The following is a 16,037-nucleotide window of genomic DNA, read 5'->3' on the forward strand; positions in this document are numbered from 1 at the left end:
GTGGGAAAGCATCAAGACACAGAAACCTCAGCGGTAGAACAAACATCCTAATCTACTTTAAATCTAAATATTCCTGCAATTTTAAAGACCTATTCATTATGTAAAACCAATTCTCTAACAAACAGAGATGCCTACAGAGAGCAACTGAAACAGTGAGTACAGAGATGCCTACGTACAGCAGCTGAGACCATGAGTAAAGAGATGCCCACGACAAGAGTAGCTGAAACGATGTATGCAGGGTTGCCTATGGAGCACATGAAACAGTGAGTGCACCAATATCAGCTAACTGTGCGTGTGTGTGTGTGTGTGTGTGTGTGTGTGTGTGTGTGTGTGTGTGTGTGTGTGTGTATGTTTATAAAATGCTCAAGTTAGGGAGGTGTCTAGTCAAGTGACTTTATACTCAGAGTCAAACCCTGAAACTTGACTATTAGGAAAGAAGTACCTTAAACCTCCACACCAACTGCCAGGTCTCCTTTAGATTATTTGTTGTTGTTGTTTTTTGTAAAACTCTGAGGATTATAGTCTGTCAATGTCAGCCATACAGTCTCATAATTGTGCTGTTTAGCGCCTTCTGTGTGGAGTCTGCATGTCCTCCCCACTGTGGAGTGCCGTTCGAAAGACATGCATGAATGGGCATGCCTTCGTTGAAGGTTGGGCATCAGGCTGGCACCTCAGCACCCTAAAAATCTACCGCCAATCATTAGTGGACTGGAGTTCCGCTGTGGCCACCCCTAACTGAGAAAAGCCGAAAGAAGAAGTGTCAGTGGTGTGTAACAGGTAGTATATTTGTCTTTGGAGCAGAAGGTTGTGGGTTCTCTTCCCACATCAGGTAGCTCAATTGCTGACACTACTGTGTGGCATAAGGTGGGGAGGCAGTGCTGCACTCCTGAGTGTGTCTTCTTTTGGATCAGATGCCTATTAACTGTGAACCTGGTGTTGGTTTGCCAGCCATTCCCTTTTGCATATCATTAGCACACCAATTAATTATTTACTTACTTTTGTTATGTAACATAGGCAATTTATTCCTCAAAGCGAACATGCACTGCATTTGCAGATGAAGCACCAGCAACCTCTTCATTAGTTACAGATCTCTTTAATGTGGAATTATTCAGATGACTTTTACTTTAGCAGAGATTGTGCTTATTACTGTTATTGGTGGATTATAATGACAGCATTTTGGGTGGCCTTTTACAGTTGAAATATTATGAAATGGGAAACCTTCTCATCATTGGTTCATATGTTTTGTTTCACTGCTTACTGGAAAAATGTCAAAAACTGCAAATTTAAAACTCACTCTAACAAGTGGTGCTGTATTAAACAAATAATATAATTTAATACAGTCAGGAAAGTGAATCAAAGTACACTTGCATTTATGCTTGATCCTAAAAATGTGTGCAGGAAGCCCATGGTTTGAAAAAAGCTCAAAGGTACGCAATCCGTCACTGGCCAAATGCATTTTCTATGAATCTGAGTTCAATGCAGTTTCAAAGAATGTGATTTTTCAAAGGTAAAGCCGTTTGCTGTTGCTCATGCTAAGTCTGTTTTCACTGAGCCATTTATTAAACAAAACAATACAGTCTCTATCAGTGTTGGTGGTAGAAAAAAATAGTACATACACTGACAAGATTGAAGAGTGTTTTTTGGTCAACGGAGAGAGAGAGAGAGAGAGGGGGCAAGTAATGGGACACTGGAATGGCTGCTGGATGGAGACACTGGGGGGGCAGGGATCCTGATCCACAGCCCTGCCCAGGACCCCATTTGACCATGATCAGCTCTGGACAGACTGTCATGTATACAGCCAATTACAGCTTGTCCTGCATGAGTAAATAATGTACAGGGAGCTGGATTAACCATATTTTGTGAATGTGTAATATATCCTTGTCTACTAAATCTGACCAAGACATGAAGTCTTGAAGCATGCCCAAAACAAAACAGTATTAGCAGAATATGCATCTGATCAAAAATAAATAAATAAATACATTTATTCTTTCATTTATTGATGGACAAGAATCAAGCCCCTGACAGTGCTATCTACTGTTTAATTTTTTCTAGCTCTACATTACCTTGGACTAGGAGAAAGCCTGTGTTTTTCACACAGTAACTATGTAATCCCCTCCACTGTAAATTTAGAGTCAGAATGCATTAGGAAGAAATGTCACCATATAGGAGTGCAGGGGGCTTGCCCACCAAACAAAATATTCCTGTCTGCCTCTTTAGACTCTGGAATCATGGCAGCTTTATCAGACCCTTATTTTTTTGTTTGTATACCAGCTTCTAATCATTATCTCTACATATGTAATATTTTAACAGACAAAATCTCTGAGGCACATTTTTTTCTTCACTTTTATTTGTTCATCCTAGTAGCCTCTTTTCTTTTCAGGGGAGACCAGAGGTGGTATTTATACTACTAGGGGAAGTTTGACCAGGGCATTGCTGAACTTCCCCCTACTCTTTGGGACTTTATTACATTCAATTGAGCTATCACCATATCAAGCGTATAGGATTTTAGTTTAACGTCTCACCCAAATGATGACACACTCAAGAGAGGAGTACAGCATCTTCCCTATACTGCGCTGCAGTGTCAGCAATCATCTAACTGGTGTGGGAACAGAACCCATAGCCTTCTGCACTAAAGGTGTATGCTACCTGTTGCACCACTTTAAATTAACAAAGTGTGCATAAAAGTGTAGCTAATGGTTAATTCAACACTCTAACCTGCTATGACAGCACCTCTCCAACTAAGTGCATCAACACACACAATAAGTGTGGTTCTCAGCCAAGATTACTACTGTAAATTAAAGCAGCTGTGAAAAAATAATATTCTGTACACAGTGGTAAAAAAATACTGCAGCCTGCTACAGTTCAGAGTCAACAAATTAAACTGCCAGAACTTAGATAAACTATTAAAAACTTCCTATCACGTAAACACCTGATATTCTGAAGTTATATCATACATTTAAGCATGATGCATAAAAAAAAAATAAGATTTTGTAAAATGTATACAAGTATAAAAGTGGACTATTAAAATTTCAACTTACCAGCATAAGATGCAGAATAAGACACAGAATCAGAAATATTTCTAAAAATACAAGGAAAAAAAAAAAACATGGTCAGATGTCAGTCGATGTTGATACAAACTTTCCTATAAAACATTTCTTATATTTAAAGCAGCCTGTCGATGCCAGCAGTAAGCAAGCATTAATTATTTAAGTCATCTATATGCCACAATAATGTAGCAGTGAAATCGACTATCAGATGTCATTAATTATTATCCACACAATAAATTAAAACAGAAAAAAACAGCAAGGACAATGTCTGAAAATGGAAGTAGCATCAGGTTAGCACCCATGTTAGTTACACAAATGCAACTTAATGTCCAGTGAAAGAAACTGCTGTATGTTAATTCAGCACTGATTACAAAGGGCAAACCTCTGATCAAGGCAGAAGCATAAAATGTATATAGCAAATGATATAATGGATGCATCCTTGCCTTTAGGAAACTAAGTAGACACATGTATGCGTCTTTTTTGTGGAAGTGATTGCACAAGTGTATACTGCTGTGTGAACTAGCCCTCAGGCAATAACAATGTTCTACAAAATTTTGTGCACTATTTATTTACTTTTTTAAACAGTACAGTAAATTAAACAATGCTGATGCAAACCTTTGGAGAAGATTACAGTTCCATGCACAACTTAATTAGAAGGCGCACACAGTTTTGGAGCACTTAAAAAAGATGACCTGTGGAAAGCTATCAAAAGCATATATATGGAAGCTGTCCCAGTAAAAGCAGAGAGAAAATTGACAATAAAAAGGCTCAGAAGTGGATTTATTGCAGTCTTAAGTGGGTGGAATGGTATTTTGTTGATACAAAACAATTTAACCAGGTCTAATTCTAGAATGTACTGATGGAGAAAAGGTATGATTAACTGCATTTTGACAAACAGCAAGAAAGAGCAATAACGTGCAGAATATGAATATTTTTGTTCACTTCACAGACCGCTGCATAAGTTAAATTAGAACAGTACAGCACTGTATGTCACTTAACTGCTCAGTTTGTCAGTCTGACCTACAAAATGTTAATTACATGATACAAAGCATGTGTGTGCTTTTGTGTACACTTCTACAACAGTACAAGAAATAAGCACATTTCAAAGTCTGGTGTAAAGCGTGTAGATTCTATATATGTAAAATATAAAGCAACATAAATATTATGCAATATTGAGCAAAAACAATAATGAAAAATAAATCCTGCGAAGGAGAGCTTAAGTTAAAAATGAAACTTTGTTTTTAGGAGAAACAAAAGTGTTTGCCAAGAAGCTAAGCAAACAGTTTCAAACAATAGCAGGAAATTCCCTGTGTGAGTAAAGTAGCAGCTCTCTCTAAGCAGTTTTCTTAAAGGCTGAACACATTCAATCTGTTTGACACAAGTATGAAAGTCTATGACTTAAACATATACTCTAAAGCATGTCCCCTGATATCACATGCTTTAGAGTACATATGTAAGTCTATGACTTACATATGCAGTCTAAAGCATGTGATATCCGGGGACATGAGGAAGTTGCTTATGTAGGTTCTTATTACAGTGGAAATTAATACAGTATGGACTAACAGTACATGGTAAGCCATGTCAGAAGTCTTGCAATCTAACTGCTGAAATTCTGCAGATATGTTTTAACACAATAAGCCATAACTAAAAGTTAGTGATAACGATAATTTAATTTTCACAAAATGAACAGAAATGTGGAAGACTTAAATATAGAGAACATACAGGAAAATATTAAGATAGAACCAAACACCCTAATGCTGGGTGATTTTAACTACCCTGCCATTAACTGGGAAAACTACTCATGTACCAACACCTTTGCCCAACGGTTCTTGGAATTCATAAATTCCAACGCCCTGGATCAACTAATCCATAGCCCCACCAGGGGCTCCAATATCCTAGACCTGGTCATTACCAACATGGGAAATCGATGCTCCACACCTATGGTCACCCCCTTGTTAGTCAGGTCTGACCATAAGCTAATCACCCTTAACATACACATCCCCACCCCCACCCCCCAGTAAGGAAACCTCCATAAAAAAACTTCTCCAAAGCCAATTTCATGCTACTCAAGTCAGAAGTGACAAACTTCATGACACCCATGCAGACGGGAACTGAAAATTCAACTGCTGAATCCTACACTAAGGCACTGTACGAGCACATCCACTCATGCATGAATCGTGCTATCACAAATAGAACCAAGATGCTCTCATCCAAAAAAAGGAAGCCAATCTGGTGGTCCCCTGCCATAAACAATCTTTACAACAAAAGGAAGAAACTGTTGCAGAAAAGAGGAAAATCCCAGGATGCAAAAAACTCCCTTACCAGCCTCAATAAGAAACTGAGATCCCTCATAAAATCCTCCAAAGTTAGTTACGAAAATAAAATTGCCAAAGATTCCAAAGACAACCAGAAGGAATTCTATAACTATGTCATGAATTTAAATGGCAATGCTCAGATCTGCTCTGTGCTAAAACAGAATGGCATTAAATATACTGATCCCAAGGATATTGCCAATATCCTGGTAGATCGATTCAGTGCCAACTTCACCCCCCTCTCATTCCCTAAATGGCCCATCTCAATACCGGAAGATTGCCAAATTCTGGTAATAACGGCCACACAGGTAAAAAATGCACTCTCCAAAGCTAAGAATACAGCATCCATGGGACCAGATGACATCCCGGGCTGTGTACTACATGAACTACAATATGAACTGGCACCTCACCCAAGTGTCATGTTTAATCATAGCCTCACCTCAGGTTTCATGCCCACTGAGTGGAACAGAGCTACAGTTCTCCCACACCACAAGGGAAGGGATCCACTTTGGATCCAGGAAACTACTGTCCCATCAGTCTGACAAGCCTTATCTGCAAGGCCATGGAGCGTATTATCATGGAACTTATAAACAAAGACATTGGCAACCTTCAAACACTGGACCCCACCCAGTTTGGGTTTGTGAAGGGCCGATCTTGTCTCCTGAACCTAACTGACTTCTTCAAATCAGTCTCCAGAGCCATGGACAAGGGTAAGGTGGTCCACACAGCCTAACTAGACATTGCCAAGGCCTTTGACACCATCCCCCACTCTGGAATCATAGATAAACTTACTAAGCTGGGCATTAATCCCTACATCACCCAATGGGCTGCTAAACCCACACTGCAAATGTAGCCGACTCCAAATCCAGCTCCAGACAAGTGACAAGTGGAGTACCTCAGGGTTCAGTCCTGGGACCACTCTTGTTTGGCATCTACTTCTCTGAAGTACAGGCCAACACTAAGGGACTCTGACTAACAAAGTTCGCAGATGACTGCAAACTGGGAGCCATTACTGAATCCCCAAATGATGTGGATACTCTACAAAAGAGCCTTACAGAAACAGATGCTTGGTGCCAGAGCCATGGGCTCAAGCTCAATACCAAGAAATGTAAAGTTACCCCTTTGGGAAAAAACATGTATCTGTGAATTACCATATAGGTGGCAGTACACTAAACACTGAAAGTGTGATAAGAGACTTAGAGACACAGGTAGACAGTGGTCTCACCTTCGATAACCACATCACCACAAAGGTCAGGAAATCCTTCTATGTGGCACACCTCATCACTAAGGGCTTTTCATCCAGAAAAAATGAGGTCATTGTCCCACTGTACTCATCCCTCATTAGACCCATTATAGAATACAATGCCCCTGTTTGGTATGTACCTCTCAAGACATCTGCAACAACTGGAAAGGCCGCAGAAATACCTCACTAAAAGAATCACAGGCCTAAAGCAGATGCCCTACGCTGACTGCCTTAAAAAACTCCAGCTATACTCTGTGGCATATCGTCTACTCAGAGGCGATCTCTGCTTAACATACAAGGTCATGTCAAACCCAGAGCTGTTGGACATGCTACACTTAAAGAAATCCCAATTACTCAGAGCCACATGCTCCAGGGATCTAAACCTTGCCATCACAATAAACAAAACATGCTGGAGGGATAGGTTCCTGACCCAGAGACTCCCCAGACTCTGGAATAGATTGCCCATACATGTCAAGCAGAGTGCCTCTTTGGCCCTCTTCAAAAGGAACCTTGACGATTGTATGGGAGAAAGGAAATTCACCCCAGGGATCACGTCAGTCACCCTGCTAGACAGGGGTCCAGGGAAGTAAATACTGTGGGAAGAAATAGCCAGGGAATTGTTATGGCTAGGCTTGTATAGGCCGTAGGGCTGATAGCCTAGTACCAACCTATGAGAAAAGCATCTCTCTGGGTCTCTCTTCATTGACTCATTAAGGCCTTTCTCCTCAAGGACATAAAATGGGCATTGGCACAAATGCTTCTGCTTGGTTTACAGACCTCTTAGAGAAGAGGCTCTTTAGCGTCGAAGTCATCCATGTCTGAGTTAGCACCTCTTTTGAAAGACGACCCACAAGGCACTACATTTGATCCATGTCTCTCTCTCTGTCTTCATTAACAGGACTGCTATTATGACCTTCCACATAAACACCTGATACTTTATGAGCACAATATTGTAATGCTGAGATCCAGCCCTTCTCAATTCCCTAACAGTGGGGTCTGCAACCTGCGGCTCTGGAGCCACATGCTGTTCTTCCATTCCTCTGCGGTGGCTCTCTATAGCTTTGAAAAATATTGGTCACTCCAACACACACACACACACACTCAGAGTGATCGAGTGATGGACTTTAAATATTGCTCTTAGAAACTTGCTAGAAAAACATGGTTTCTGTTGCCATGCATTCCATACACAATGAGAGCAATCAAACGATCCTCTGGCATCAGCAGCATCTCCTGAAAGCTTTCCATATCTCTCATACCTCTCAAAGTCTTACCACAAGACGTCTGGACTGAGCCACAAATAAAGGGGAACAAAGGAACAAAAATAGGGACAGATTTTAAATATTGCTCTTAAAAAATTCCTTTTATATTTAGTATAATAGCTATATATAAAACTTTATACGCTGTGTTATCTTCATTTTAGCGGTCAAACAGGTTTTGTGGCTCCCGATGAATTTTATTTGGTGGGAAAGGGGCCAAAAATGTCTCTTTTGATGGTGAAGGTTGCAGACCCCTGCTAACATATGGCTAATCAAATAAAGCTACTACTAAATCTCCAAAAACTAAAACTATGCTTTTTGGCACACTTCACAGACTGACAAACTATACATTCTATCATCATCAAAGACATTTACAAGATTTCAACAAAAACAACCTCCTCTTTCAAATATTTATGATCTAGGGAAACCAGTCCCTCAATTTTTAACTCTACATAAGAAAAGGGAAAAAAATGACATTTTGCTCTTCTGGGGCAGAAAAATCTTCCATATCTTACTGCTCCAGCTACGGCAGCAATAGACAAAGCAGTTTTTCTAGCACTACTCACACACAGACTATGCATTACATGCAGTCTCCAAGTTAAGGACGAGATCCGTTTTTTATTCTGTCCTTAAGTCCAATTTGTATGCAAGTCAAAACATTTTCATGGCACTCTCTACTGTACTGTACTGCAATACAGTAGAACGTTCTATACCAAAAAAAAAAAAAAAGTTAAACTTACTCTTTTTAAGCTTCACTTCACATCTCTGTACTGCAGGCATCACCCACAAATGTTTTCCACTCTGTCATGAACTTTCAGACCTCTGCAGACCTCCTTCTGTCACCTAGAACCTAGTGAGCCACAATGTCATTTGCCTATTCTACTGTACAGTACAGTAACTGCTTCAATACTGTGTACTGTACAAGCCACCAATCTTGCCCAATCACATCACCAACACAGTGATCTCTTAACCAATTGGATCACTTGTTCTCTGTGAGGGTGGAAGTAGCTGCTCTAACAAGATGTGCAAGCAGCTTCAAGAGTGGGAAGACGGGGAAAAGGGAAATCCAACAAAATTCTTCACTTTTAAGGTAATATTTGGGAAATTTTAAAGATTTTTATTTATCTTTACATTATTTCTGACATTGCAGCAACCTGTTCTTATATATGGATTCTCCGCATGTCGGGTGTCTGTAACCTGGGGACTGCTTGCACAGCCGAAGCATCCAATAAAAACTCATGCACTCTGCAATCTGTCATAAACAAACTATATTGTTTTATCAGAGATTTCGCCTGTGATGAGCATCACTGCATCACTGTCTACAACCCTAACTTGCTGACCATAAAACAGATGATCTTCTGTTAGGATCATTTCTCTTCAAACTCCTGCAGTATGACTCCATCATGCCTTCTCCAGCAAAATTCTGCACAAAAAACAGCCCCTACAGCCTCATGGAGTCTCCCAAACAACACCAAACCTACAAAACCCAAAAGCCAAACTACTCTACCAGTCTTTCTCAATTCTTGGGCCACAGCTCTTGGAATCCCTACCTTCATACAAAATAACTACTATAAACAACATTTACAGATTGATATTACTTGCCGAACCACAAGCTCATCACTGCCAGCTCCAGGACCATTTTAGTTTTCTACCTAATAAGGAAACAGTAACCTTACTTCTGAAGTCACAGAGCTACAAATTATTAAACACAGGTCACTGCCCCCCCAATTACAAATTAAACAACATAACTGTGCATTAAAGGATAGAAAAGTAGAAATCTTAGCTCTCTCATTAGGCTCCGTTACTAAACCTTCACAGGAGAAAGAGAACTTTACAAGACTCTAAGTGCTCTTGCTTGGGTAAGGATGGGCAGAACTGCACCTCATGCAGCAGAAGTCATGTCTATGTACAAAAAACCTATGAACTGCTGGTATCGACCAATCCTAATTGTACGTACTGCATATATGGTTTAATGTATTGTCCTTATTTTATTTCATACCTGTCATGTTTTGCAATGCACTATTATTTATTGTGCATGGGATGTTGCTGAAAAATGTCCATCAGTCTACATACTCTATTATCAAATTATCAGAGTGAAAGTAAAATACCTAAAGGGCCTACCTTCATACTCTGAATACCAAACACAGTTCAGATTTTATCTCCGTATTGAGTTTTAATGCAGATGTTATGCTGTGGACCACACCTCCTTACCACTAACATCTTGCTCTAACTCAAGCTCATTCTCCTCTTAACCATGTTGTCTCTTCAGGCTCAAGTCCATACGTGTACATATTGCATATAATGTGTTGCTTACATCACGATGGATCTTTGACTTGAATAACTCTAATAATTTTCTATTACAGATTTATTTGATGTTTTACTAGAATACTGTTTGCAATCAATTATCTATAAATCTGTTTGTTTTCACCCAAGCTCTGTCTGCAACTGGTAATCGCTGAACAGTGTAATAAACCAGTAAACAAACATCTCTATATGGATAAATAAATATAATCGGTCACAGAAAAACAAGCCTGGACAGCAATCCTGAAAGCACATGGAGTATGTACGAAGACCCCCAAACCTACAAAGTCCTATAATGTATGGCAGGCAGCGAGGTTGTTCAGTAAGACCAGGGCAACATAGAATAACAGTATGGATACGGAAAGTGCAGTCTGCTTCATCCTTTAAGCTAGCATCAAAGCCTGATTGAATAATAGTTAAGAAAGTAGGCAAACATATCTTAAATAAACCAATACCAGACACACAATTGGTGTCATCAAGGACACCAGACATACACAGGTACATCTACATGAATAGCAGTCATTCTCTGGAAAGGTGTAGAGTAACAGACACAAACAGTCTAGGATAACAATTCACTGAGTATGATATTTAAATGCTACCATCAAAAAAGATCTGAATCCTACTAAATAATGGAAGTGGCCTTTAATCAGATCAGCCCTGGTTGGAATACAAACAGAGATAACATTATTAAGTACTGTGATAATCCACCACTGGAACAGTAATCAAGGAGCCTCAATCCTTACCACTGCCACATGTGGGGGGACATTCACTGGGAGGATAACTGGTACACACACAGTATTTCCAGACACAGCTCTCTGCATCAAGTGCAATTTCCCTTAAGAGCACACAAAGACCACAATCTGTCTGGGGCTGTTTTCTCCTTCTTCCTCCAGATCTCCAGTAAGACTCCCCACTGGCACAGCTATAGAGTTGAGATCTCAGCTGAGTGACCAAGCCAAGACCTCCAGCACCCTCTCTATCCAACTAGTGCTTTGTGTTCCTGTCCATACACTCTGAGGTCTGATTTATACACACACACACACACACACACACACACACACACACACACACACACACACACGGGAAAGGCTGGCACAGATTTACTAGCTATGCCCTCTTCTGCCCAAACTATAAGGTAGTTTTCACTGCCACCAGTCACTCCTTAACAGACACTTTGGGGCCCTTAACAAATGGTGTCCAACTTTTCTGTGCAACATTAATACTAATAGAAATGGTAGTTTGACCAAGAGCAAGGTTGACAGGAGTGTCCGACACAGTGTCACCAAATAAATATGCAAGTATTCTCAAAACTTAAATATCTCTACACAGATCAGCCACAATGAAAGGTTTAACTATATTTAATAATAAAAGGATAAGACAATACTAAACATATATTCAAAGTGACATCAGAGTTCAAAACCACATGACATATTTAAACTAACATTGCAATACAGGCTCACACAAGTAAAGAAACACATCTAAACTAAGCTTTACTATATTCCTGACTGTATCGAAGAGAATTACACCAGTCCATAGAAACTTACTTCATTAGAGCAAGGCAGACAATGTGAATGGTTCTTGTTGTCAGGTCCAAAAGAGAATGCAGAATGCCCTGTCTCACTGAAAGATTTCTCAAAATAATATCTAAAATATTACTACTGGGATAGCTTGCAGAATGACATAATTTCTGGTCATCTGACTTCTAGTTCCCAGGCCCAAACCCCCACTGATGCCAGTAAAATTACTCATACAAGGGCTTTTGCTCAGTTCTTTGGCAGATGCTGGAAGTCGTAAAACAATTGCATTACTTCATGCTTCCAAAGTAGCAATTAGTTCTCTCTTAAGACAATACAGAAAGCTTCCTAGTACAGACTTTTTGTCTCTAGCTGCATTAATCATTATGGCATAACCTATAAAGTATTTTAATTTCAGATACTTTTCTAAAGTTTGCTGGACTGAGGTTAACCTAATTTATTCTAGTTTCCACTGTTAAAATATATACATTTAAACAGTTGCAATAGTGCATGTACATTTCTGTTTTCTTCCAGTAGGGCACACTGTGGATGCATTACACAACACTTTACAAATACCTTTTCAAGACAAACATCTCCACAGAGCAGTTTGATATACACATGACATACAGTTCTAATACATTTGTAACACAAGCGTCTTCAATAAATTACAAATACAAATGACATATAACTATTTACAAAATTCTAGCTAGCTGTGCTGGCAGTACCTCCTTTTGTGACAAGTACAATCATGTACGAAAATTCAACATGTAGTCTAAAGCATCATATATGTACTTCAACCAGTGTGTGTATGTATTTATGTATGTATGTGGTGAGTGTAAATAGGCAAGCAAGCCAGAATATGCAACAAATTAAGTGTGGTAATTATTCAGATGGCAGCAAAATGACACGCATCTTTTTTAACATAGTGCAATTAGCACCATGTTAACTTATGCTACATTTTTTTGAACAAGATTTTCTTTTGTTTTTTTGTTAAACAGGTCAATGATGTACTCGCATGCCTTGCTATGAGGAAAGAAAAATTATACCAGCTGGGGATTCAGATGCTTTTTCATACTGAGAGTTGTATTTTCTGTTTGTGAGTGCTCTATCTGAGCTTTTCTGTGCATTTTTGATTTTTTGAGGTTTCTGTATTCTACAGCTAGGAACTGTAACTTACTATAATTGTGCATTACTATAATGTGCATTACTATAATTGTCTGTTTACAGTTAAAAGCATTTTCTAGAGTCTGCTTGCTCCTTGATCTGTTTTAAAACTTTCATTTAGTGGCTACAGCTAGCAACTGTAATAGTGTGCATTACTATAATTGCATTTTTATTTAATTACTAAATTGTAAACTGCTTGTTCATACTGAGACTTGGATTTTCTCTGTGGGTGTTCTTTCTATGCTTTTAAAGTGAGGTTTCTGTGTTCTGCTCAGGTGGCATAATCTTGATAGAGGCCTGTTGTCTAGGCTGGTAGTTTTGTTTGAGTTTCCTGTCTTTCTGGCAGGCATTTTCTGCTGATTGTCTTCATTATTATTGAGAGTAACAAGGCCTCCTGACCTTCTGTAGTACGAGTGATTGGGTAATAGCAGGGGCTGAGTAGTAATTTGATCTTCCAACTCTTCCATTCTTACTGGTATATAAACCCTGTGTCTTATAAAAGTTGTGCTTGTATTGCTCAGGCTGTGGATTGCATTGCATTACTGAAACTAAGTGGAAATCCCTTAATATTCCAAGAGCAGGATGTGTTATTTCACTGAATTGCACTTCTGAAACGCTTATAATTGTGCTATACAGTTGATCTAGTACATTTTGCACGGTTATAAAGCTTTTTTTATTGTTTCACTGCATTTATGTACTGTTTTAACTGTATTTTTCATTGCTAGATACTCTTTCATTAATCTGATTGCATGTTTACTAAATTACTTAACTGTAAACTGCTTTTTCATACTGAGAGTTGTATTTTCTGTTTGTGAGTGCACTATCTGAGCTTTTCGGGGCATTTTTGAATTTTTGAGGTTTCTGTGTTCTACAGCTAGAAACTGTAATTGTGTGCATTACTATAATTGTCTGTTTACAGTTAAAAGCATTCTTTAGGGTCTGCTTGTTCCTTGATCTGTTTTAAAACTTTCATCTAGTGGCTACAGCTAGGAACTGTAATTTTTCCCATCCACCCTCCTTAGTGTTGTGTGTTCTTATACTTGGTGGCTTTGCAGTTGCCTGCCCATACTGTATATTTGATCTGTGACACTCCTCCCAGTCTAGTGTCATTAGTTCATTCAATCTAATAGAGAACATTTGTGAAGGCCAACCCACTCAGATTCTTAACGTTGAATCAACTTCTGTTCCAGCTTTCTCTTTTTCCACTTTTACTGAAAAAAGAAAAAAAAATTCTAAGCTTGCTTCCCCCATTTCCTGTGGCAGGTGTTGTCCAGATACGGATTTGCTGTGTCCAGGACTGTTTGTGAGCTCCTAAGCCCCCCCCCCCCCACTTAACTGGGGGTTAAAGTATTCCTGGCGCCATAAAGTCTGTTCTTCAAATTTTCCCTTGCAACTAGCCAGCTTTTTAGTTTTAGCACTCAAATCTGTTACTTTGAGCTCAGCACTTGTTCAGAACTCATTGCAAGCACTAAATAAGTTACAAATTACTAAAGCACTCAACTTTCCCCACTTGTCTAGAGGAAAACAGTATTTAGTACTTAAAAAATAAGCACCTATTCAGGTATGTCTAAAGGTCGAATCCGGGTATCTCAGGACAATGCAGCAATTGCCTCATGTACACAGACAACCCTCTCCTCCTACCACCCAACACTACGACCCAAGAGAGAGATGCACTTATATAGCCAAATTGGAAGCAAAGCTCTCTTCACCGAAGACTGGACTAGACAGTCAAGAGGAGAAGGTAAACACTTGCACCGCACCACACTCATCACATACTCCCTCAAAACCTACACCACCAAAACACACACACACAGAAGCACAAAACACACACCTACATTCACGGAGGCTCTCAGTACAAATCTGCCCAAACAGAGACCTCCAAAGCAGAAATGCAAGCAATCTCCACCCCCCAACACAACCCAAATGACACATAGCCCACATACTCAGTGTGCCACTCAACTACAGCCCATAAGGCATAACGTACCCAACACTCTAGTCATAGGTGACTCTATAGTCAGGCACACTAATGTTGCACTCACCAGGCTAAACAAGGAAAAAGTTACTGTCAGCTGCCTGTCAGGTGCCAGGATCCGCCACATAATGCACGCACTCAGGTCACTCCACAACAAGTACAAATATGACTCTGTCACTGTCCATGCTGGTGTGAATGACCTGAGACATACCTCCCTGGACTACATGAAGAGAGACATGGAGGAGCTCTCCAATCTTGTAGCCCAGGCAGGTATGACCCTAGCCCAGAGTAGCATCCTGCCATCACTCAGAATGATACCACAGTACAAGGACAAAATAACTGACTTTAACAATTGGCTAAGCTTCTGGTGTCATTCTAAGGGAATCCAGTTATCTATCTGCCTGGGGTGACATGATCGACAGACCATGTTGCTTTGCCAGAGATGGCCTGCACCTGTCGCCCTTGGGATTCTGGATACTGGCAAAGGCTCTTGCCACCCCTACAGTGCCTCTTTTAGGCAAGGTTCAAATGACAAATTCACCAGCATAACAGGTACTAGCAAGCAAAATCTGAGGGTAATGCTACTAAATGCTAGAAGTCTAAAACCTCAAAATGCACTCACTCGAGGCACTCCTTAAAATGGAGAACACTGACATCTGTGCAGAGACAGACCTGGTTCAAAGCTCCAGAGAGATATTCATACCACACCTTTCGGCCACCAAACCCGGACCAAAACACTAAAGGTGGAGGCGCGTCCATATTCAATAAGGATATCCACACCTCCAAGTTAGTTGCTCAGCATAATGCATCCGAGATTATCCAAGTTCAACTAACTCTGGGCAAAACCGCAATCCAGATTGTAACTTGCTACAGACCCCCCACCATGCCACAGGATTCCCACTCCTCTTTTCTTGATACACTGGAAAATATTAAGGTACAGCCCAACACTCTAATACTGGATGATTTCAACTACCCTACCATTAACTGGGAAAACTACTCATGTACCAACTCTTTTGCTCAACGTTTTCTGGAAATCATCAATTCCAATGCCTTGGATCAACCTATCCACACCCCCACTAGGAGCAGCAATATCCTAGACCTGGTCATCACCAACATGGGTGACCAGTGTTCCACATCAGAGGTCAGCTCCTCGTTGGTCAGATCCGACCACAAGCTAATCACCCTAGACATCCACATCCCGCTCCCACCCCCCATTAAGAAAACAACC

General features: G+C 40.0%; 1 protein-coding gene across 3 annotated transcripts in view; it reads right to left on the reverse strand.

Annotated features, from left to right (window-relative positions):
- FYB2 (FYN binding protein 2) overlaps positions 1 to 16,037 on the reverse strand; it is a 1,416,888-nt gene that overhangs the window by 368,394 nt on the left and 1,032,457 nt on the right. For all 3 annotated transcript variants that reach the window (XM_044085512.1, XM_044085511.1, XM_044085513.1), the window contains one exon: positions 3,039 to 3,079. In XM_044085512.1, the coding sequence (XP_043941447.1) occupies positions 3,039 to 3,079 (41 nt within the window). The remainder of the gene's footprint in view (positions 1 to 3,038; positions 3,080 to 16,037) is intronic.

The sequence above is a fragment of the Protopterus annectens genome, chromosome 10.part0 (genome assembly GCF_019279795.1).
Source record: "Protopterus annectens isolate FY-2018-M chromosome 10.part0, PAN1.0, whole genome shotgun sequence".
Lineage (NCBI taxonomy): Eukaryota > Metazoa > Chordata > Ceratodontiformes > Protopteridae > Protopterus > Protopterus annectens.